Here is a 25,210-nt window from a genome sequence, read left to right as displayed (position 1 = left end):
ATGTCTCAATGGGCCAAATGTGAAGATAAAGTACAACCAACTCTTCCAAAGAACACCATACAGTCGTCAATGATTTACAAAGTTATCTCCAGTAACAATCAGACTTAATTTCTGAATTTTGGCTTTTGAAAAAACGAAACATCTTCTCATCAACCATAACATTTCATGCACTGTCTCGAACTCTCAATACATTCCTCACAATGTATATGTTATATAACAGTGTTTAATAGAAATAAGCTATGGTTCATGCTTTAAATCTAAAGCTCTATCTTAATATATTCTAGCATGTATTTATATTACATTTCATATGTACAGTCTCCTGTTAGACACGTATAAGCCAAAAAATAAAAATAAAAATAAAATGCACACTATAGCTCATGTCTGTGTTTTTAGAAAAGAGAGGCTAACGTTATGTTACCATTAATAATGGACTCATGGGCTATTCTCAACCTATTGGTTAGTTTTGACTGAACCCTGGCTTTTGAGCCTTCGCCACTGCTCAGTACCATCTAATAATGGAATGTTTAATGAAATCACATTTTTTCCCTCTTTTAAATTAAATATTCCTAAAAGGAAATTTGAAACTTAAAGAACACTAGTGACTTACCCAAGGTCACAGAGCTAAAAATCTGAGCTGGCAGGATTCCAACTCAAGCTATCTGATGCCTTGGCCACTTCCCTCTCCCTATCACCTCCTATGGCCTCAACATATTGCAGTGTATTTCTTTCCCCACAAATCTAATAAAACTGTCCTCTCAAGTGTTATCAGTTTCCAAGCTGCTACACAAGGCTTCTTTCCAGCTGCCATCAAGGCAGTCCATCTAGATTTGACACCAGGAATCACTGCTCTCCAGCCCTTCATTTCATGAACTCCAGGAAACCACCCTCCTGTCTCTGTGCTCAACTTCTCTTGACTCCATTTCCTCAGATTCCTTCTTTGGCAACTCTTCTATCCATTACCTGAAGATCTCCCACATTTGTTGGCTCATGGCCCCTTTCCTCCATCTTCAAAGCCAGCAACACTGCACCTCTTTGGCCATTTTTTGGAAGTCACATTTCCCTTACCCAAAGCCAGAGCAGTTATTCCACTCTTAAGGATTCTTGAGATTATACTGGACTCGCTGATAATTCAGTATAATCTCCCCCGTCTCAAGGTCGTCAGCCTTGATCACACTGGCCAAGCCCAAGTAAAGTCACACTTCCACAGATTCCAGCAACTGGGGATCATCTTTGAAAGCCGTAATTCTGCCCAACACAACATCCATAATCAAATTCATTGTTCCCTCCTTGTCATCTCCGAGCAAGTAGCCATCTCTGTGCTCCCTACCTTTCCTAATATAAACACCCACCTGGCAGTCCAGCCCGGATCCATGGTGACCACCTTTGATTACTCCTCCTCCTCTGCAATCATATATCAGGCAGTCACAGAACTCTGTCTTTTCTACTTTAAAAATCCCTCCGGGATACGTCCACTTCCCTCCATCTCCACTCTCTCCATTCTAATTCAGATATTTAACATTTGTCTTGTTTTGAGGGATGTCTATGGTGTCCTCCCAAGGAATCTGTCTTTCTGCCTTCCATATCCTCCTTCTCTAATTCATTCTCCACTCTGTTGTCAGAACTGTATTTCCAAAATATTTATTTTGTTATTCTCTAAACTCTTCCACTGTATGGGAAAAATCTGTGGGCATGGGCTGAGCCTTATTGGTCGTAATGTTCCCAGAGGCCGTGGCACAAGCCAGACTTCGCCAACACTACAATGATAAAGTGATTCCTAATCTCACAGACATGATGGCAAACCTATGTCTTAAAACTGATAAACAATATTAGACTCTCTGTAAATTGAATAAATGAATAAAATGGAGTTGGTATCAATAACTTTATTTGTTCCTAAAATAAAATTCTCAGTATTTCATATCCTCTTTGACTATGTCTAACTATTTATCATTTTAGCTTTAGATTAAGTTACTGAGGCTGGGTTAAAGAATGTGAAGTTGATACCTGTTTGGTCAGGGACAGATTCTATTTATATTTTTCATTACCTATTTCTCTCCTTCATATACAGAGAAATCAAAAGAGCGGCCAAGGCTGCTATAATTTCAAGTTGCCCGAAACATGCACCATTTCCGAACGAGGGGCTTGAACGTTAATGTAATTAACTCCAGTGGTTTTAGCAACAGTAACGGCCCCCACGTGCATGGTTATGCGCAAGGCAGGCAGATTATGTCTTTTGTTCTTTAGAACAACTCTAAAAGGTAGAGGTCACTTTTCACCATTTCAAAAGGAGAAGAAAATTTCAGAAGAATTATTTCAAAAGTCATAGAAAATGGCAGCATCAAGTTTTGAAAGTAATTCCGTCAGAGTCCAAAGAACTTCACTAATTTCTCAAAATTGTTCCCAACATTCCACGTGATTTGATTTCTGAGACACCCCCACCTTTCTCCTGGCTACCCAGCTCCAACTCACTTAGCACCAATATATACACACACTTCCTTCATCTCCCTGACATGTATCAGGCGTCACTCCCACCTTACTGCTGCTACACTCCTTGGGACATTCTTCCCCCAACTCCGTGTAATTCCCTCACCTTTTTCAAATCTCTATTCGTCTTCTCAGTGAAATCCACTCTGACAACCGTGTATAAAACTGCAACTCATCCACAAATGTTACCCAACCCCCTCCCTCTGCACTCCCAGTCTGCCTTTCCATGCTGTTTTCTTGTTTCTGTAGTATGAATCATATTTTTACATAGTACATAATTTCCTCATATCTGCTGCTTACTTTCCCTACAAGAATGTAATCTCCATGAGAGCACAGAGCTTTGTCTATTTTGTCCACTGATCTGCCTGAAAAGCTAAGAATAATGACTGGAACACAACAGGTGCTCAATAAAGAATCCGTTGAAGGAATGAATGAAATTTTGTTTTGTCCTAGCCTGCGTTTTAGTTCTAGGTGGTCACACTTTCCAAAAGTTTCATTCCCATCTCTCTCTTCATCCCGGGTTATAAAATTACTTTTCATTTGTTTAAATAGTTTATATCCTGTATTTGCAATACTGAAAAACAGATAAATAGGAACTTGCAATTTGGGGACAAGTAAGTAATGGTTAAGAACTTGTGGAATGTGCCTGAAATTGTCAGAAACGCCCTCCTTCCATGCTGTCTTTGCCAAGAGGCCTACTTAGGCCCCCTCTCTAATCAGTATCTCCTTACTTTTTCCTATCTGTACTTCTATATATTCTATATCCTATGAAGTTGTTATTGGCCACGCCCAAGCCCTTATGGTATCTTGCATATGCAAATTACAAAACCCTAATGGAGCAGTAAACTTCCTAAAATCAGGACTCATGTCTTCCTGTGGTGTTCAAAGCAAACAAAAAACATTAAAATTGTTATTGATCCACATAAAATAATAATGGTAATAATTAAGTATAATATTTATTGAAATATAGGCCAGTTACTCTTTTTTTTTTTTTTTTCAACGTTTTTTGTTTTTTTTTTAATTTATTTTTGGGACAGAGAGAGACAGAGCATGAACGGGGGAGGGGCAGAGAGAGAGGGAGACACAATCGGAAACAGGCTCCAGGCTCCCAGCCATCAGCCCAGAGCCTGACTCGGGGCTCGAACTCACGGACCGCGAGATTGTGACCTGGCTGAAGTCGGACGCTTAACCGACTGCGCCACCCAGGCGCCCCAGCCAGTTACTCTTTTAGGTGACTCATGAGCCCTCAGAATAATCTTTTAAAATAGATGCTTCATTTGCTTCATTTTAAAGATGAGAAAACCGTAACACAGAGAAGTTAACCAGTTTGCCGAGCTCACACAGCTACGTGGTGGTAAGGCCAGGATTTCAACGTAGGCAGGCTATGCCAGACCTCGCTCGGTTAAATCCAGGCTGCTTCTGCCTTGCAGAGGGAGAGCTGAGCCCCATGTGAAAGGAAGCTGAGACAATTCAGCTCCAAAATCACATCGACCAGTGACCTCTCTCAATTCACCCATTTATATTCCTTACTATAAACTGATGCTATAAAAAGCGTTCCTTAGTTTATCCAAAAGAGCCTCTCTATTGCATAATAGAAAATATCTTTATAAGCTTTCTGGGAAACCAGCAACGGAGAGAAAAGAAAAGACATTAAAAAGTTTGGCACGATGATACCTGAAAAAGATGACAGAACTACAAGATTAGTGATTAAGGAATAATATACGTTAACATTTCAAGTAATGTTGCTTTCTGCTTAAAGAATCTCTGAATAAAAGTAATGACAAGATTATAAATATATTGGTGGCATCGACTGGAATTTGCTCTCCATTTCTGATACTGAGAGAAATATTCTTTCTTTACTACTAATAGGTCAAAGCACTACAAACGCAAAAACACTCTTATCTACCATGCAATGCTCTCTGGCATTAAAAATATTTAAATAATAGCAGTAACAATAAGAGTTATCATTTACTAAAAAGAAAAAAATGGGGGTGTTAACATTTACTCAAACAGATCAAGTAACATGCCTGATGGTACATTTCTAAAAAGTCTCGGTCTACCTCCAGATACTTCGTCCTTCATCTATGCACTGTGCCTCTGGCATACTGAAATCACACAGGAGATATAACAACGCACATCATATGTCACACATGTATGACGTCCCTCTAAAACCAGTAAGGACTAAGACATGGTTCTACGAGTCTCGGTTGATAGAATCTATCGAGAGCTTAAAGTCCCCAGAGAACAATATTACGAGACAAGCAAGGAGTAAGGAAGACAGGGAATAAATACAACGCATGCAATTTTAAGTCAGGGGACACAATCCTGCTGTTACGGGCAGTGGGAGAATCTACCTTCTTGTTCTGGGCACAGCTTAAATCACCCCCATTAGACAGTAATTTTTTTTGGATTTCCTGTCCAATTTAGAGGGGAAAAAAGAATAATTCCACCCTCTGCACTCTGCACCACCTGGTACACACCACGAGTCGAAAACTTCCTGTACTATGTTGAAGTAGGTCTAACCTGCCTGTCTCTGACACCACATTGTGAGTTTTTGGCCCTTATCACCTTCATGTTCCTATCATCTACCGGAGGGTTTGTGCTCAGTATGTGCTGAAACAGATTAAAACAAAATGTAACCTAGTCAGAAATGTGTGCGTACATGATAAAAAGGTAAAATATGCTTTTACGGCTTCCACCCACATGATACTTACTTAAGAGAATTTAATGTACAACATGCCCAAATCCGAACTCAATCTATTTCAAATATGAAACATGGGAAACACATGCTATGAATGCCCTTATTTTCTTTAAAAAACGGCAATAATACACATGATATTTTGTGCGAACCGAACACAGTAGCCCTAGCAGCCTGGAAAAGGGAAATGACAGGTTTGGCTCCCAGGAGAGATGAAAGGGCCACAGGTAATAGTTAGCATTTGCTCCCCACCTTGAACTCCAGGTTCTTCAGGCTGAGGCTGTGCCGCATCTTGAGCACTGACGCCCCACAGCCAGCACCTTGCTAAGTTGATTGGATTTCCTTGATGTGACCCACTAGCAAGGTGCTCTCTGAATTCTTTTTTTTTTTTTATGTCTATTTATTTATTTTTGAGAGAGAGAGAGAGGGTGTGAGCAGGGGAGGTGCAGAGAGAGGGGGAGATAGAGAATCCATAGCAGGTTCTGCACTGTCAGCACAGAGCCTGATGCGGGGCTTGAACTCATGAACCATGAGATCATGACCGGAGATGAAGTAGGACGCTTAACCGACTGAGCCACGCAGGTGCCCCTCTCTGAATTCTTGCTCTGCCTGTATGGTTGCATATATTGCCTTGGAAAAGCGGACAGGTGGTCAAGCTCACTATGTGGACCATTCGTGTGGGTTCTAGATCGGGATCACTGTCTGACGATCCCACTGTTCCCTAAGAAACCAACCTTCAGTTCTTTCTCGAAAGGAGAAGAGAACTCTGCAGACAATCTCACTGTACGTAAGGCTTCATCAGTAAAATGTCAAGACCTCACCATTGGGCACTCCTTTAGAGATTAACCAGGAGAAGCATCACCTGATAAACTCCAGTTTTAACCAAGACTTAACTTCACTTAAAAAGAAACATGGTTTTTCCTCTTCTAAACATTCTGTTACTCTTCGTAATTTTCCAATTATTTGTTTTAGAAAACCCACTAATTAAATAAAAGATTCAAATGATTGTGAAACAACATAAGCTGTGCATTCACCGATGTGTTCTTACCTGGCTTGTCTGAGAAATACGACGAGAACGGTTGTAGAGGGCCATGCTGTCTCCCTCCCGTGTTCTCTCAACCCTCCAACCCCATGCCAGCATGGTTTTTAAAGATTCTTTGATTGGCCAGCGATAAATTTCTTTTTCCTAGAGACAAAAAGGAAGAGGAAAAAAAAAAAAGGGAGGTGCATGGAATCCAAATAAAAAATCTGAAATAGACTACCTTTACTTCACTTTAAAAAAAAGAAGGCTGGCATTATTTATTTAGAAATGAAAAAGGAAAGTAAAAATTCTGAAAAGCACAGGGTGAGCTGAGATCTAATTTGGCTAATGCTACAAAAGAGGGATTTCAGCGTATTATTTCGTTGGAGGTTAGTTTTCTTTAGTTTCCCAGCTTCTGATACTTTAGATAGAAACTAAAAAGGAGAAACAGTGCCAGATTATATGAACCATGAGTGCAGGCTTTTCTACCATCTGAATGCACAGATGAGAAAAACTCTTCCTCCGTAAGCACCAAGCTAAAAAAGTCCTTTTCACTTCATTTGTCAAGATATTGATTTCCCCCCGAAAGAAGTAAAATACATGCAAAATTATAAGTAATAATCATTGTAAATATTACTTCTTTATCCCTCATCAAGAAACTCCTTAGCACGTAAGAATATTTTCTAAAGACCTTAAAAATATTGGGGAGGAAAAAATATCAAAAAGGAACAGAAGAATATAAGTAGAGAAGAACCTATTAAATGCTCATAGAAATAGGAATAGAGGAAAAAAAGACAAAAGATTAAAATTAAAAATTGCAACCTTTAAATAAAGGTTTTTTAAAAAGCATACGTAAATAAAGAAAACATTTTAATAAGAAATTACATAATAAAGAAAAAAATTCAAAATAAATTAAAACTGTATAACAAAAAAGAAAGAAACCTCACCTTTTCAGATAATAGTTTATATGGCTTCATTAACGGCTGAACTTTAGACGAGTCTGAATATATTTCTCCATAAATCCATCCATTTGCCAACTTAAAAAAAAATCAAAATTGTTTTATATGCATTAATTTTTGAGAATGTAGGTATGTATGTGTTGAAGTGTGTACTAGTAAAATAAAAATAAATCAAGATATGGGCTAAGGTTTGAATTCCACCCAGCATAAGTCAATATAAAGATTTCCATCCTAACCAGTATTATTTTGAATAATTACCGAGAACAAATCTTTCTATCCAAAGATTAAACACACCCTGAACAGATCCAGGTCTATAGTTATGTCAGTAAGCACTCCCCCGCTGAGCAAACTAAGGGGTGCGCGGCCCCCATGATGTTGATTCTGCGACATCTCGGGACCTCCATCTGAGATGTGTATGCGAAATGCTCGTTCAAGCAGGAAAACTGGAGTGTGCCGTTTTTATTGGCAAGCTTCTCTGAATAATGCTAACTGTTTGGTCCACTCCAGTATTCAATTAACTCTCAACATGTTTGTTCCACATGATTTTGCCCTTGCAGTTCTGTACGTGTCACCGTTTCCCTATCTCATTTCATATCTGCCCATGGAATCTGAGTAACTAGACTGCAATAGTTCAGGACAGACTTCTTGTAAATTTCCTCTCCATCACCACCAGCTCGGTACCTAACAGAGTCTTTACATAAAACAGACACTTATCTCGGACTGACTCACCTAGTAAATAAATTAGTGAACAAAGAACCACACATTCATCAACACAAAAAGAGGGTTTCTTAGGAGAAAGGGACTGATTGGCGAAGGCAAGAACTGAAATTTAATATAAAGTCTAACAGGATGATACAGAGCTGCTCCATAAACACAAACACCTCGGAACCTTTGATGTTTGATTTTCACTTCGCCAACAGTACATGCTTATTTTAGATTTCCGCATCATCTCAGCTCAATTTCTCTGACAAATCTATTTCACATCTCTCAAGTTTAACCAGGCTCAACATAATGTGACTACACAGCCATAAGGTTCCTTTTAGAGAATTTCATGATATGTAGGACATGTGTCACTTAACTCATCAGCTTGCATTTTTCTGACAATACAAATAAAATATGTCAACTTGCCATGCAGTTTATTTTTAGCGACCTGCAGATCTACTTAGCAGTAAGACCTATTACAGAAGACTGGAAGGTATAAACAATCACTATTTCCGATTAATAATTTCAAGATTTCTCTAATATAAAATTACTCTTGAAGCGAAAGTTTCTTTAAAAGATTTCTGACCCACAGTCACCTTTTCTTCCTAAAGCCACTGATGATGATTATCTCCCAAACAATATGTGTTTAGAAACTGTATTTATTATTTCACTAATAGAATTTTTATTCCTAAAACTGTGCTTTTGATAAACAGATATTCTCATTCATATTGGATTACACGTATTAATGGCGGAACCAAATACTGTATTAGCAAATCGTAATTAAATATTCTTTCTTAATCTAGATACAGCTCTCACTTTAAGGTAGAAAACAGTCATGGTCAGAAATATTTGGGTGGTGGCCACTCATTGGGTACATTCAGTACTGAATGACAATGTGATACTCTGGCTTTTACCTTGTCCATTGACCATTTGTCATGAGAATGTTCAGCATATTTGTTAATGAAGTATTCCAACTTCTCAGGAATTGTAATGCTATGAGAAAAATAAAGAAAAAAAGCTTGATTTTTACAGGATTTATGGGAAATCATACCAGTAATTTACTCACAGCTTATGATTGCTTAAATCCCACTTGATGCATAACTGTTAAAAAATCATTTTAACATAGTATTGCTTTTCCCTAGTGCAGGAATAATATATAAATCAAGCCGGTAATGTGCTTATCTGCTCATCTTGTATTAATTCATAACTTATTATGTCTTCATAGAAGTTGTATATAATAAAAATTATATATAATATAATTAAAATATATTCAAAGACGAGGATAATCAATCATACAAAAAAATTTTTTTAGACCTGAATCAAGATATGGTTAGATTTAATGAGCTTAAAGACATACTTCCCTTCCATATTCATTCTTTTAAGTTATTCTCCCTTTTTGACTTAAGTCTCTTCTGCAACAACTATAGGTAGGTAAAAGATCTCCTGAAATCTGACCGGTGACACTTTTTCAATGTACTAAAATTTTAAATTAATGTCATACAACTAGAGATGTGTTAATGATTTTAAATGTTATGGTCTACATATAACATTCTACTATTAATATGGACTATAGCGAAAAGTAACTACTCATGCTCTGTGATCTTGATAACATTTATTCTCGATTCCTTTCATATTTAATTAATATTTGATCTCTTCAACAGATGATAAGTGCATGCAACTGATGACCAAGTCCAACTATGAGACTTGGGAATATCAAATAGATCAATGAACGGAAAATCAAATATATATATAATTCCATTCACTCATGCATATAACTTATTAACGCAATTACCATTGATAACTGACTTCTAAATAAAACCTAGCATAATGAGATGGTTTACTGTTCTTGTGCAACAATGTTATCAGTCAGGAATTGAACTATATGACCCAGAAATACTTAAGAAACAATATATAAAAATCACAAAGATGTAGCAATGATTGATATCACTAAGTAAACCTAGTCTGGTAAGAAGGCCCCAAAGGGGTAAGCCTAGGTAAATGAATACACATGCCCGACAGCTGTTAATCAGTTAGATCTAATTAATCAACACCAAGACCACCACATGTTCTGATGTTATTTTAAAATCGTGGATTATATCACGTTAGCAAACCAAAAACTTACCCATGTAGGAACTGAATATGTGATATTTTGGTTTACTTACATTGGAAGAGAAACAAAGGATCAATCACATAAGCCAAATACTGGGGGGTAGAGTCTTTTCTCACGGGACTGTCATCAAATACCAAACATGCAAATTTAAGGCATTATCAAACTAATGGCATACCACTTGGGTTGAATTTTTGATCTGTTATGGAAGCTAAACCAGCTGGGGGGCCACCCAGAAGCCTGAAAGTTGAACTCCCAAGCCAATTCGGATGCCGTGGATGAGAACTACCACTGACTGCCTTGCTAACACCATAATCTTGCGGAGTCACCACGGAATCGATAAGATAATGTGGCATGAAGAGTCAGCTTTCCTCGCAAATGGGAAACCATGGTCCTACTCAAAGACAGTAACAACAAAAATGCTGAGACTCCAAACACCTGAAGTACTGAGACATCCCGTTTGTAAAAACAATTTACGCAACTAAGTACGGGTAAGCAGTTTTATGCGACGGAACATTTGATCTGTGGTTAAGGCTGTCACGTTGCATTCTAACAGCATGCTACATTCTCCACATATATTCTCATTTGATATTCCCTGGAATCTCATGCTGTGCTTTATGATGCTGAACACCAGGTGCTACCCCTTAGACGCTGCTGACATGTAGCGGTGACTCCCTGCAGCTGACAGAACAGCTCTGCCCTGCCGGGATCACCCCCAGTCACAGATGCGCTACAGAGGCTGGCTGCAATTAATAAACACTTGGGGTAAATTTTCAGCTACAAATATAGCTGATATCCTTTCTTGATTCTCATTACCGCAGATACTATCATGTGGTCACACACACAGAATCCGGGTTATGTGACGTAGCCTAGAAGGTACATCGTTATCTACTTCTGACATGTGTATGATCATTATTATCACCACTGTTCATTCTGTCAAGTAAAGGGACCCCTACCAAAAGGATACCAATTCAAAGGGGGCATGGATTAGAGAAAGTTCACATTAGTACCTTATTCAATTTCAGACTTCACACATCATTTACAATAAAAATCTGCTGCAATAGAAAGAGTCCATACTTTGAGGTATCAACAGGTTGTGGGTTAAAGTTCCCTTCAGAATCCATTGATGACTGTTTTTCCATCATACTGACATAATTTGACTCCATGTAGTCTGGAGGCAAAGCTCCCGCAACGGCACTCAGGCAAGGCAGTGCCAGTTTGAAAAGTTCTTGTTCATATTTCTGGGAAGAAATGGAGGACCAAAACAAAACACCAAAAGCCTGGGTTACTGTTGAGCAAAAGTTGTCAGAATGATCGCTGTGGCTGGCACAGCGCTGTCAGAGAAGATCGGAATTACCCCCAGGCTAACGTAACTCCCTCGCAGACTCTTCCTCTAGCAAATGGAAAGTGTATGTAGCCTGAAATCCCATCAAACGTGAGACGGGCTGAAGTCAGAGTTACTGAGTTGCTGCTTAAGAAGAATACAAACTCTGCTTCTCTAAGAGGTTTTCTCCAATATTTGAAATGAAATATACTCAGATATTCTAAATGTATAACATGTCTTTACAACTGAAACATAAATTCAGTAGATGAATAGCATAACTATAGAATACCGCCGTACCATATTATAAAGGCTATACTTGAAAAATAAAGGAACATTCCAGAGAGTGAGAAATTTTAACTGATCTGTATCATATACAAAGGTATGAAAAATAAAATTCTAAACCGAGAAAGAAATTCTATAGGGAATATGCACAGTCAAAATTTCTGGGAAGAGGTATTTGTATATTAATCACATAACTAATTAAATTAGTATTTATGAATTTTTAATTTTTTAAAGTTTATTATTATTATTATTATTATTATTATTATTATTTTAGAGAGAGAGTGTGAGCAGGGGAGGTGCAGAGGATCTGAAGCGGGCTCTACGCTGACAGCAGAGAGCTCCCTGTGGGGCTCGAACTCGCAAACTGTGAGATCATGACCTGAGCTGAAGTTGGACGCTCAACTGACTGAGCCACCCAGGCACCCCAGTATTTATAGATGTTTCAAAAAATAGAAAATAATATTTATTTAAAAATTATCTCACTTCAAGTGTTCAATTGTAAGTTAATGCTGTAAGTTCCTCTAAAAATACCTTCAGCATTTGCAATTCGGTAACAGAAAGCATCAAGATGTAGCTTCCAACTGTAATCACAGATGAACTTGACTCTATTATGTAGCAAACTTCTGGATATCCTGCTCTGGTTGTCTAATAATGTCCACCTGGGAATTCAAGCTGATTTCGATTGATAATTTTAGCAGAAGCATACAAAGCATGCTGTTCTGATTTTTCTCCGAAATACTATCCCCTTCCAGCCTTCTGAAAATATCTGAACTATCCATTATAAATATGTCAAGTGTTAGGGAATGTCACATATAGAAAGCAACACTGAATGGAGTGACTTTAATCTCCATAGCAGCAAAGTGGGAAAAGTCAGGAAGGCCACTGGAATATTATAATTTTATGAGGCTGCATATTTTTATACGTGATAAGATTTTGTCATGGTTTTAAGATCAGGGTGACTAGGGAGGGTTTGAGTCCAGGTAAGTCCAAATGCGCCAAAACTTGGAGCGCCTGGGTGGCTCAGTCGGTTAAGTGGCCAATTCTTGATTTCAGCTCAGGTCAAGATCTCACGGTCTGTGAGTCTGAGTTCCGCATAAGGCTCTCGGGTCTCAGTACAGAGCCCACTTTGGACCCTCTGTCTCCCTCTCTCTCTGCCCCTCCCGTGCTTGTGCGCTCTCTCTCTCTCTCTCTCAAAAATAAACATTTTTTTTTAAATGCACCAAAATTCAACCATGTTCATAATTTCCTAAAATGCTTAGCCATTTTAAATTCTGATGGTGTTATGGTCACAAGGACCATGCTACCATAATAATTAAGAAAACTCGGTATCAATTACATTCTCAAAATATGTTGTATGTTAGAAAAATGAAAAAAAAAACTACACAAGTCTTAATAAGTAAAGATGATATTCTACTAGGAATATTTACAACTTTTAAATTATTTTGTCACACAAAGCCCACAAAATATTGAATCACCTTTTGAGACAGGGCGTCAAAAATGCCCCAAAACAACTTTCTTGATAAATGAAGTTCTTCTTCTGAGGCAGCTCCGAAGTTCCCCCACCCTCCAGGCAGGCAGTAATATTTCCAGCATCTTTCATAATGATTTGTCAGCAACTATGTGAGGAAACAATTAATTACAAAAGTGATGACTTGAAGGTACCATTTGGACTTTTCCCATTTCCACCCACGTGACTTGACCCAAAGGCCAAGTAATAAGGTCAAAATTGCTCAATCTCCTATGAATTCTTCTGGAGAATACTATACTAGGCCTCTTTAAAATCTAACACTAATCACAGTATGAGGACCAAATACCCAGGTTTACGAACAAACCATCTAGAACAGTAGTCTTTATGAGAGTGTTTGGTTACTAATGTATCCTTGAGTCCTATATATTAGATGGCATCATTTACTCACAGTTTCATGAATCACCATCCCCTGGATGTGCACATCTATACTTAGTGACAGGATTGACCTCAGGGTAACCCAGAGGCACAAGTAAATATCTCTAGGATACAGCACCAGAAATGTACATTCTAAGGGAAATCTACCTCTCAATATTTTTGCTTCCTTTTGCCAATCCTTAATCACCACACTTCAGGCTTTGCTTCAAGCTTGAACATCCGAAACTACTCCATTTCAGTAATCTCCTTATCTATATTTCTCTGGTGGTTATGGATGCAACGTATTATCTTTCTGAGTATCTATGTTGCTTCTTACATTTTCATCTATGCATATTTTGTTTGTTTAGGACTAAACTGAATTTAAAGACAAGGATAGAATCTTCAAATTATTTGGTAGCTCTTTGGATAGTTCATTTTTGATCTATAAACTAACAAATATTCACAACTACTTGCTGAATTAATGAAATGATCTTTATGAATCAGCAATAAGTTTTTGGACTCTTTTCTGTAACTAAGAAGGGAAACAGATTGTTAAGGATTATTGTTATTAAAACAAACTACATGTTGGGGCACCTGGGTGCTCAGTTGGTTGAGCGGCCAACTCTTAATTTCGGCTCAGGTCATGATCCTAGGGTCATGGGACTGAGCCCGGTAGTGGGCTCGATGCTGGGTATGGAGCGTCCTTAAGATTCTCTGTGTCTCCCTCTGCCCCTCTCCCGCATGTGCTCTCTCTTTCTAAAAAAAAACTTAAGGGGTGCCTGGGTGGCTCAGTCGGTTAAGAGTCCAACTTTGGTTCAGGTCATGATCTCATGGCCTGTGAGTTCAAGCCCTGCATCGGGCTCTGGGCTGATAGCTAGGAGCCTGGAGCCTACTTCGGATTCTGTGTCTTCCTCTCTCTCTGCCCCTCCCCTGCTTGTGCTCTATCTCTCAAAAATAAATAAACATTAAAAAATATTTTTTAAAAATAAAAAAACTTAGAAAACAAACAAAAAATGACATCTCTTACTACAGAAATACTTCTATTATGGTCTCCCCTTCAATTACAAAATACACACACATACAATTTAGAAATCGCAAATGATGAAATATTGAGACCTAATGTGTTACGATTAACTTGGAAATATCTATAAGGTAAAAGAGTTTATCACATAAAGTAATACTGTCTCTTTTTTCAGGTACCTTCCAGCTCATTTATATCAAGAAAATTTTGCATGGCAAAGGGTCTCTAGATGATAAAAAATGTAAAAATGGGATTGGGGGCAAGAATACAATTTATTTTACATAATTAATTAATTTATATAAATTTATTAAACCAAAATCAATTTTTCATGGAGAAAGATTGCATTTGCTAAATATCAAGGGATGGTGAGAGTAACAGCAGTTCAAAAAATAGACGTATTAATATCTCAAACTTCTTTTTCCACCACTCTTACTGGGTGGCCACAAGGAAAAACGATGCTTATCAGATGACAGTGCAGAGTGGTCCCCTATAAAACAGTCCATTGCGTGACTATGACCTCCACCCATAGACCATGCTATCAGACGTACTAGGACACATCGAATATTCTAATGCTAAGTCCTGACTGAGACACTGGATGACAGAAAAATATTCCCAGGTCAGTAAGACACTATGAGACTAGATCATTCATGAACAGAATAATGAAGCTGGGCAGAGAAAGTGTCAGCGATTTTTCCATATTGGTGACAAACTCTAACTACATACAGAAGTTGTCTTTGAACTCTATGAAATTACACTTGGAAACTGTCATGAAATTACCAACTTAGAAAATGGTTCAAAAGCCTGCTCTTTATCCCTTGAGGTTGCTAAGATTTTAGGCCACATCTACCACCATGTTTTCCAGACTTAACGATACCTTAGTGCATTGTTTCCTTGTTGCCCATCTTTTTTCCCAGTGATTTCTATTTCCATTCACCTAAAGGAAATCAATCTTGGAAATTCTATGATATTTTATTACTTGTTTTATTGTGATATACACATTTCTCAAATTTATATGTCCCTTTTCAAGAATTGGAAGAAAATTTCCTCATCAAAAATCAAACATGGCGTTTCTAAGAGCTGTACATATTGTAAGAGGAGCAAAGTCAGAGGACTCAGTAATCAACTAACTATAAACATTTCCTATCCTTACCTTAAGAGGCATCTTCGCATGTTCATTTAATAATGGGACATCAAACACTAATCTTCGGAGCAAGTGCTGCATCATAGAAGGTCTCAATTGGCTGGTGGAACAAAGTTCATTTAAATAATGAAGGGAAATGTGTCTAAACTAAGTAAATAGTTCATTAGACTAAATTATATATGCCAAGAACCTCTCTTCAGATGGTGGTTAATTAGGTGCCCCAATCCAAAGATCAACAAAAGGCTACACAACTATACAAAAGGTTACATCCCAACTCATCTCTACTCCCTAGATCTGAAGAGCATTCCTTAGAGATGGCCCTCTTTTCTCCTCCTTCACTTTCCCACCATTCACAGTGGCGGACCCTAATGCTTCCTGAGACCCTTCCTCCAGAAATACTTCTTTCTCCACTCTACTGGGTGGGAATGGTCTTCAGTGACTGAATTAGAAGCAAAAAGAAGAAGAAGTATCCCAACAGGAGGGAGAAAAAAAAGGCAGAGACAAATTTTGCCAGAGGTGGAAGGGAACAAAAATCAACATACAGTGAACGTCTACTATGTGGGGTCATCCTGAATGTTTCACTTTGTTAATATTTAGATAAACTCTATGAGGTAGGTATTTTGATTTCATTTTTACAGAATTTGAAGGTCAGGGGAGCTACAGACAGAACCTCCTAATTTTTCACCTCCTTCAGTCCCATCTGGCTTCTAAGCCATACATACACTTTACTGTGAGTGCAAACTTTTCTTCATCAGTGGACTGCCGAGCCACGTGCTTTCACCCACTCTTGAAATCAGAAAGGAGCCATCACCCCAGCTAGGGGGCTTGAGAAATTGTCATGTTAGCTGTCAGAACTCCAACAGGGGAAGGTATGCTCTGGTTTTCACAGTAAGACATTTGAACACTTCCATTTACAGGAAGTGGTTTTCTAGGCTGGAGGAAATAAAGTCAGCCTTCATGATTGCCACACATAAGTAATGCTTTAATATTATACTATATCATTTTTTATATATTTAAGAAGTCTCTTTTTTCTTTTCTCTTCTGGAAAAGGAGTTAAAATCATCACACATAGTCAAAAGGGGAGAATCTATTAATCTTACACTACGGTGGCCAGAGACTCCTCACACAGTCACCCTACCCACCAACATCCAGAATAGTAAAATTGATCCAGCACTGTATCCAATGGCCAGATACCCTAGAGAGGCTTGGAGGAACACTCCAGAACTTGACGAGGAGCAAGGGTGCTCTGATAAGACTCAGACCTTGGGTACAGGCGACTACCTACAGTGAATTAATTTTTTGATACAGAAATTGTTTCCAAAATTCGTAACTATTTGTCAAGGTCCATATAGTAAATGCTCTTCCTTAAAGGAGAAGAAACTGGATTCGGAGTTGGCTTCCCACTTACCCACAAATGGAGAGCAAACAAACTTCTATGGAATCCCGCTGAGCTTTGGTAAGTGAGCAGCCCTTCGAAAGTCTGTACACAGTGTGCAGTAACGAGTCAATGAGAGAAGCGTGGTGTTCTGTGCCCGCAAAAAGAGGGGCACACCTTGTTAACAAAGGCAACACGGCTGTGCAAAGGTACCGATTGAGGGCCAGGGCCATGTCTGTGGCACTCAAAGCAGCCTAAAAAGAAATCGTGAGAGTAGAAAGTCATTTGTGTTTGGCAGTAGACAACTCTCAAAGGGATGAACATGTTGACATGTAATTTCATTATCTAGAAAATGACAAATACAGTGAAACCTGGGTTTGTGAGCATAATTCATTCTGGAAACATGCTTGTAATCCAAAGCACTCATATATCAAACCGAATTTCAAGACCCATTGGCTCAGGTGGGATCATGTGACGTCTGGTGTCATGTGCGACTCGTATTAGAAGACATCGCTGGCTGATCAAGTTAAAATTCATTAGAAATGTTTGCTCGTCTTGCAGAACACTCATAGAACAAGTTACTCGCAATCCAAGGTGTTACAGTATATGAAAAGTGGAGATGTATTCCTCAGTTATACCTTTAAATGTGGTTCATATGATTTTTTTTTACCACTAGTAACAATCAACTTTCGATTGCTCACAAACAGATAAAAATGAAGTGATGTCTATAGTGATCTCTACCTCCTCAAGAAGCCCAAGAGGCTCACATTCTATAATAAAATATCAATGGTAAGATGAGTATGAGTTGAAGACACTAATGATATCCAAGAATGTGAGTACTTTACTAGGGGAGGAAAAACAGAAAGAAGCTTATTCCCATAACAAATCTCATGTTCAAAAATTCTTCCATAATTCTACTTAATAACGTTTACAGTTTTGTTCCTGTCTGTTGGAATCGATAGTGGAAGGTTCATTGTCTTCTTGTGTTCTCGACTATCCTATTAGGTTCAGAATTACATGTGAACACCCCCAACAAAGAAAAAAGAAAATTCAGTGTATTTTTAGGAGTCTCCTCTGAAGACTTTCATGAAAAAGCTGTTACCACCTCAAGATCTGGTTTTCTCTGGAATCAAAAAGACCCACTTAATTGAGAAAAGGAGGCATTATAACTATTGAAATGACATTTAGAGCTTCAGCTTACTCTACAATGCTTTAAACAGGAGAGTATTTACACCAGGAACGACAGATTCTCAGTGCAGACCACAGGAGGCACAGGGAATATTACAGCCTTATCTATGCTTTAAATATTATAATGATGATATTATATTATAATGATATATTGTAATGATGATATTATATTATTATGATATTATATTGTAATGATAATATTATATTATAATGATGATATTATATTGTAATGATGATATATTATAATGATAATATTATATTATAATGATATATTGCAATGATGATATTATATTATAATGATATTATATTACAATGATGATACTATATTGTAATGATGACATTATGTTATAATGATGATATTATATTATAATATAGTATCCTTATAAGTATTATAAGGATGATACTGTTATTGGCACAACTCAACAGTGTCCATTAAACATTCTTAATACTGTAACTGCTTTCATTGAGAAGCATGATTGTTTCAGCCAACCTCCCAAATCAGGGTTACTATCTTCCGTGGTACCTGATCAGAATTCTTATCTTAATCCTGAGGTTGTAAGTGTTCCCCACTGTTCAATGAATTTCTTAGGATACAGTCTATTTTATGTTTACCCACTGCCTGCTTAAAAGTATAATTGGTACTCAATAGACATTTGGTGACAATAAATAAACGAATGAATACATCTATGGAGAATAAGCCAGAGGAGGACATGTCAGGAATTGAGAATGTTCATCGTTAAAATCATTACCGTATCTAAAGAAGCAGCAGCCCGGAGATCAGGCAGAAAGCCAACCTCGAGAAGATGGAGGAGGAAATCTTGAACCTCAATGCCATAGACCCTGTCAAGGAACAAAACCATGGCTGCCTTGTGATCTGGGCAAAACCCCGCAGACATGTCAGGCTCCACCACATTCCCATCTAAAAGAGAGAAGGTGACATGTTGTTGTTAATGGACAGATTACAAATGGCTTCTTTCCAGCCTTCTCACATTCAAGTAAAATTATCAGTTGAATGTTTTTTTGTCCTTCTATCCACAAGCAAGTGCTAGGAACTGGCCTAAGAATTACCACAGGGCAATGTAAATTCAAGGTCATTCGAAATGTGATTTGGGCATATCTATTTGTTAGCTGCGTATTTGATTCAATACACAGCATTATGCTAGACAATGTGAAAGAAACAAAAAGGCATCCCAAATCTACACTGTGAAAACTAGTAAATACCATAACAAGTTAAACTGCAAAGTTTTCACTGTTTTCAAAAAATCAGTGTTTTCAGAAACACTAATAACACTCATGCATCCCTGAGAGCCTCTTTTAAACACTAATAACACTCATGCATCCCCATGTGATAATCATGGTTCATTTACATATTTATGGCTTGGACAAAATGATGCAACTCTATGAATCAGTTGGACTGTCAAATGAAATACGTTTCATGAATCATAATAGCATTTAACAACACTTAAGACATATTTGAGAATCAGATTATTTTCTCTATTAATAGTCACTATTTGATGCCTGTATAGATCAGGGAATCTCATTAGAATTCCATAGATCCACACACTGGGAATCACTGAGATATGGAATTAGGGGATTATGTGCCAATTTAAAAAACTGGAGGACAGATCTGCTTCCTGTTTGGCCATGTGGTAATTATGCCAAATAACATCCTGCTACTGATAATACACTATGAGAATCTACAAAGACTATCACAGAATCATTAATATTGATACAATGTTGAAAAAACAAGGATCCAGGGAAGAGGTTACATGACCACAATCATCCTGAAAAAATAAAGTCACAACTTGTTTGTTTTCATTCATAATTAATGAATGGATTTCATATCTGAATTGTGAAAATAAACAAGTAACAATGTTTTCAGGGACATTATATTAAAGGCTAATACCAAATAGCTTCCATTCCTTATTAAATGATAATAATACCCATATACCTACTACTTTGCTTCCTATCATTAAAATAATGGGAATAACAGCTTGTTTGTGGTGTTAGGTGCTATGCCAGGAAAGTTACAGACACCATTCGATAACAATTTTCACAAGCACACTGTGAGGCTGGTATTCTTAGCTACATTTAACAGATGACCACTGACCTTTAAGGAAGTTAAATAACTTGCCCAGGGTTGTACACCTAGTAACTGGCAAAGTTAGATTTAAACCAAGAAAATCAGCTTTCAAATCCAACCAAAACTGATTTAATCCTTAATGTTAAATCAGTATGTTATATTTTTTAATTAGAAATCCATATGAAATTCCAGTCCAGTTTAATTCTCCTAAAAAATTGCATGATAGGGAATTCAAATTTATAAGATTCTATGATTTTTTTAAAAATTCTTTTAATGTTTATTTATTTTTGAGAGAGACAGACAGAACATGTGCAGGGGAGGTGCAGAGAGAGAGGGAGACACAGAATCCGAAGCAGGCTCCAGGCTCTGAGCCGTCAGCCCAGAGCCCGACACGGGGCTCGAACTCACGAACTGTGAGATCGTGACCTGAGCTGAAGTCAGACGCTTAACCAATGGAGCCACCCAGGTGCCCTAAGATTCTAAGATTTTAATATACAGTCGTGACTAACGAAATGTCAAGCAACCTGCTGATCCTAAAATAAGATCTGTGTTTTAAACACTCAATCAAGTAGACGTTCATGTTAAGGAATGTTACAGCTACACATACCTGGGATTCAAGACTCACTGAGTTGCCACAGTTGCTGTTTCACTTTTACCATCTCCTCAAACACAGTGGAGACAATAAAGCTGACAGACTGCCTCCTGTCAAATTGCTGGCTTTTGAACTAGAAGAAGGAAGGCCAGGTATACTGGCCTTACCTTGTGGTCCCTGCAATATTCATCTGCCTACAGTTACAGTTACTGCCTTAGATAGTCTGTCCAAATCTGCTGGGGCCAAGCACTGCAGGAAGTGAACATGAACTTTTTAAAATTTATTTATTTATTTTCAGAGAGAGAGAGAGAGAGAGGGAGAGAGCGCACCAGGGAGGGGCAGATAGAGAGAGAGAGAGAGAGAGAGAGAGAGAGAGAGAGAATCCCAAGCAGGCTCCATGCTGTCAGCGCAGAGCCTGATGTGGGGCTCGATCTCACAAACCATGAATATCAACTTTTGAGATTGTGTGTTTGTCCCTCAAGTTTTCTGAAACCCTCCCTCTTTCATTATTATTCTGGGCCATGCTGTAGTTCTAAAAGATGATAAATAATTTCTGAGAAAGGCCTCAGCCATCACTAAGGGAGGAAGAACTAATCATTAGAGGCAAACTTCACGTCCTAAATATATAACATACAGTAACAATTATTACTGATAATGGGTGATGCTTAAATGGGCAACTGACTTGTCACAGAAACATACAAAAAAGTACCAGTTTAGCTTTTAAAGTTGACTTAAATGCGTACCACTCAAAATAAAAACATACAGTTTTCTGTGTATATTTTCCATGAAAGGAAAGTGGTAATAAAAAAGTAGAAATTTAATAATAACCAATGGATTGGGTTTTAAAAATTAACTTTCGTCGTGATTGTGAGAGCTCACAAAAAAATCCTTTAAACCCCAAGGTAGACAATATAGTGCATATTTATAAAGGAAAACACCACCAAATATCATTACAGCACAACTAAATAGAACAGGAAAGAAACCACCTTGAAAAATCTTGAAGGCTAATGGCAGATAACTGGAGCAAAATGATATATACTTTGGGGGAATTCTGAATGAGACATCTGGATATTCTTAGGGGTTATGTTCTTGGTTTTTCATGATAACTGATTTTATCTAAAAATGTAGCACTTCTCTCTTTCCTAATCTGTGTAACACTGGTATTATTATCTTTCTTCTGACAGCACCAATTTTATGGCTCAAAATATAGGGAAAAGAAAGGACATTGTACTTAAGTAAATGAACATGAGTTAGAAAGAGAAGTGGAAAGAAGGCAGGAGAGAACAGTCTGTATGTATACAAAAAAAAAAAAAGAAGTTGCCTCAAGTGGAGAAGATGAAAAGCCACAGACAATTATTCAGTTCATGCTTTCTCGAAAATCACAATGAATATTCAACTCTTATGGCTGGAAGATCTGGGTTTATAAGCTGGGCACATACGAAACTACTTTCTCTTCATCAGAAGGCTGGCTAGGAGGGTAAGTCACGTTCAGTTACACAGTGGTCCCTTCATTCTAGACTACACTTTCTTCTAAAATTAGAAGTTTATATAAAAATGACATATGTAAGAATATCCAATAAAAAATTGAAAACTGAACAAAATTGAAACCGGAAAAAGGAAATCTAAGTATAATTTGGAATCTAATTTGTCCCTTAGTGGTCTTGAATAACTTTTTAAAAAATGTTTATTTATTTATTTTGAGAGAGAGAGACAGAGAGAGAGAAAGAGAACGAGCAGGGGAGGGGCAGAGAGATAGTAAGACAGAGAATCCCAAGCAGGCTCTGTGCCGTCAGCAGAGGGCCCAATGTGGGGCTTGAACTCACGAACAGTGAGATCACGAGCTGTGATGAAATCAAGAGTTGGATGCTTAAACAACTGAGCCACCCAAGTGCTCCAAATCTTCAAGAACTCTTAAATCTTTTTTTCCATGGTAGGCAGAGTGAACCACCTAATCACAAGCAGTCGCTAAACCAAAATGACATACTGTAGAACGGCAATAAACATTTCATCAAAATGGTAAAAAAAAAAAATTCTTTTTTTAATTCTCTCCTTTGTCTTGATAAGAGCACTTCTTTCAACACACTGGGAATTTATAAATCTCTAAGTCAGAAGCTATGGTCCTTTCTGGGGAAAAAAAAATATTATAAGTAAATGACAAAGAAAACTATCCCAAGGAGTGAAGAAAGGAATTGCAGGCAAGAAAGACAGAGAAGAATGAGGGTCAAAAAAAAAAAAAAAAAAAACAAACAAAAACCAGTGGAAAGAAATTAGGTAAGATAGTTGAGGTACATATTTTCTCTTCTCTGGAAATTGTCTGAAATGTCATATACAAAAATCTCATTGAAAACAGCCGTTTAAAAACAATGAGGCTGGAAAATACTTGACAAAATAGTAATATCTTTTTCATTTATATACGTGTGTTTGTAAATGTCTGTGTAGAAGAATATGGCAATAGAGCTTTTCTTAATTCAATGAAAAAGATGTACTTTATAGCTTTTCCCTTTTTAACTTTTTTAATGTTTATTTATTAATTTTGACAGGGAGAGAGAGTGGGGAAGAGGCAGAGAGAGAGAGAGGGAGAGAGAGAATCCCAAGCAGGCTCCGTGCTGCCAGCGCAGAACCCGATGCCGGGCTCTATCCCATAAACCGTGAGATCATGACCTCAGCCGAAATCAAGAGTCAGATGCCGAACCCACTAAGCCAATCAGGTGCCCCAAGTTTTTTTACTTTTCTTGAAGAAACGTAAACCCAGTAACTATGCTGCATGGCAGTGGGGACTGGGGGCGAGGTGTTGGGGGGAATGTCGAGTGCTGATGGTAGCATTTAAAACATCATGTCCTCCAATGCCCCACTGAATTACAAAGAAGCTGGCCTTACCTTTGGCTATTGTTGGCATCTGAAAAGCAATGCTGATTACTCCCACCAAATCTCCCAATGGAATTAGGGATCTCAGAATTGACCGGATTCTGATGGCTTCCCCCTTACCAGCATGAATCAACTACATGAAGGAAAACGAAGGAACGTTAGAACAACTTCGTGAAATCAGTGTTACAATTCCATCCAGAAAATCTGAAGAATGGGTCTCCCCATCTAAAATAATTTTCTGCTAATTAATTATGCGTATAAACTTAGACCTCTCACAGAATTTGTTATTTTAGGCTTAGAGACAGATATTTACTCGTCCACACAGTACTGCTGACATCAGCATAGGCCAAATCATGTACTACAGCATAGGCCCAGTGGTTTAACCATCAAAACAGTAGTTTTTATCCTCTGCAGGGTACTAAAATACATTGAAAATCTGATAAGGCTACGAAGGCTTACCTCGCAAAATTATATATAAATACCTATCGTAACATGAACAATAAATACAATGAAATAATTATCTTCGGACCCAGAACACATAGTAATATTTATGATTGATTTAGCCTCTTTCTTGCTTTGCGATGAAAATGTAATTGTATCCTTATCCATATTCCATACTAATTTCTCCCAAGGAAGGGTTTAGGATGTAGTGGGGAAAACGTGAATATGAATCATGACAGGTTTTTGAGGCTGTCACTGGCTAATGGACGACTCGTAAAGACTGGATGCGATATGTCAAGAACCTCAGCAAAGCTCTGGAACAGACCACGGGCTTTCGGAGTGGGGGGTGGGGGGGGCACCTGTTTCCTTCCCCACAAGGTGAGAAACACAAGTACAATCTCTGTCACATAGGAGGTCTTCAACCAATCGATACAGAAGATGAATAAATTTCAGAAGTGCCAACTTTAGCGCCTTACTGAGTCACTTGGTTTTTTTCCTCCTAGTTTAATAGAGCACAAAATTTCCATTTATTGGCATAGTTTCCTGGTTCCTTTGATCTTTCATGTCAACTGAGAAAAGAACAGATACTGGGAGCATGAAGTTTTTTGTATGCAATCACCTCCAGCATACAAACAGGCTCCAAGTCCTTCTAACATTCTGACATTTCTCCACGCTGGGATTCCTCTCTGTTCACAACGAAAAAGTTATGTCAAGAAAGCATGAAAGTTTTTTTTTTTTTCTTTTAAAGGCTTTCTCTGATTTTATTTTTCTTAATGTTTATTTTCGAGAGAGACAGAGTATGAGGGTGGGGGTTACGGGCAGAGAGAGAGGGAGACACAGGATCCGAAGCAGACTCCAGGCTCTGAGCTCTCAGTAGAGAGCCAGATGCAGGACTTGAACTCAGGAACCGCAAGATCATGACCTGAGCCAAAGTTGGACACTTAACCGACTGAGCCGCCCAGGTGCCCCAAGAAAACACGAAGGTTTTAACCTACAGCCATGAGAGAAGGAGACCAAAACAAAAAACAAAAAAAACAAAAAAACAAAA

The 25,210-nt window shown here is 38.0% G+C and overlaps 1 protein-coding gene across 4 annotated transcripts in view; it reads right to left on the bottom strand.

The window, feature by feature from the left end:
• The window catches only part of RYR2 (ryanodine receptor 2), a 755,762-nt gene that overhangs the window by 175,081 nt on the left and 555,471 nt on the right, over nt 1–25,210 (bottom strand). For all 4 annotated transcript variants that reach the window (XM_081790553.1, XM_081790554.1, XM_081790555.1 and 1 more), the window contains exons 48-56: nt 23,734–23,854; nt 18,931–19,100; nt 17,027–17,247; nt 15,628–15,718; nt 13,050–13,190; nt 11,046–11,209; nt 8,776–8,854; nt 7,148–7,237; nt 6,228–6,365 (exon numbers count right to left, since the gene is read on the bottom strand). In XM_081790553.1, the coding sequence (XP_081646679.1) occupies nt 6,228–6,365; nt 7,148–7,237; nt 8,776–8,854; nt 11,046–11,209; nt 13,050–13,190; nt 15,628–15,718; nt 17,027–17,247; nt 18,931–19,100; nt 23,734–23,854 (1,215 nt within the window). The remainder of the gene's footprint in view (nt 1–6,227; nt 6,366–7,147; nt 7,238–8,775; nt 8,855–11,045; nt 11,210–13,049; nt 13,191–15,627; nt 15,719–17,026; nt 17,248–18,930; nt 19,101–23,733; nt 23,855–25,210) is intronic.

The sequence above is a fragment of the Panthera onca genome, chromosome D2, assembly GCF_046562875.1.
Source record: "Panthera onca isolate mPanOnc1 chromosome D2, mPanOnc1 haplotype 2, whole genome shotgun sequence".
Lineage (NCBI taxonomy): Eukaryota > Metazoa > Chordata > Mammalia > Carnivora > Felidae > Panthera > Panthera onca.
Note: the sequence above shows the minus strand (reverse complement) of the source record. Positions and strands in the feature narration are given on the sequence as shown.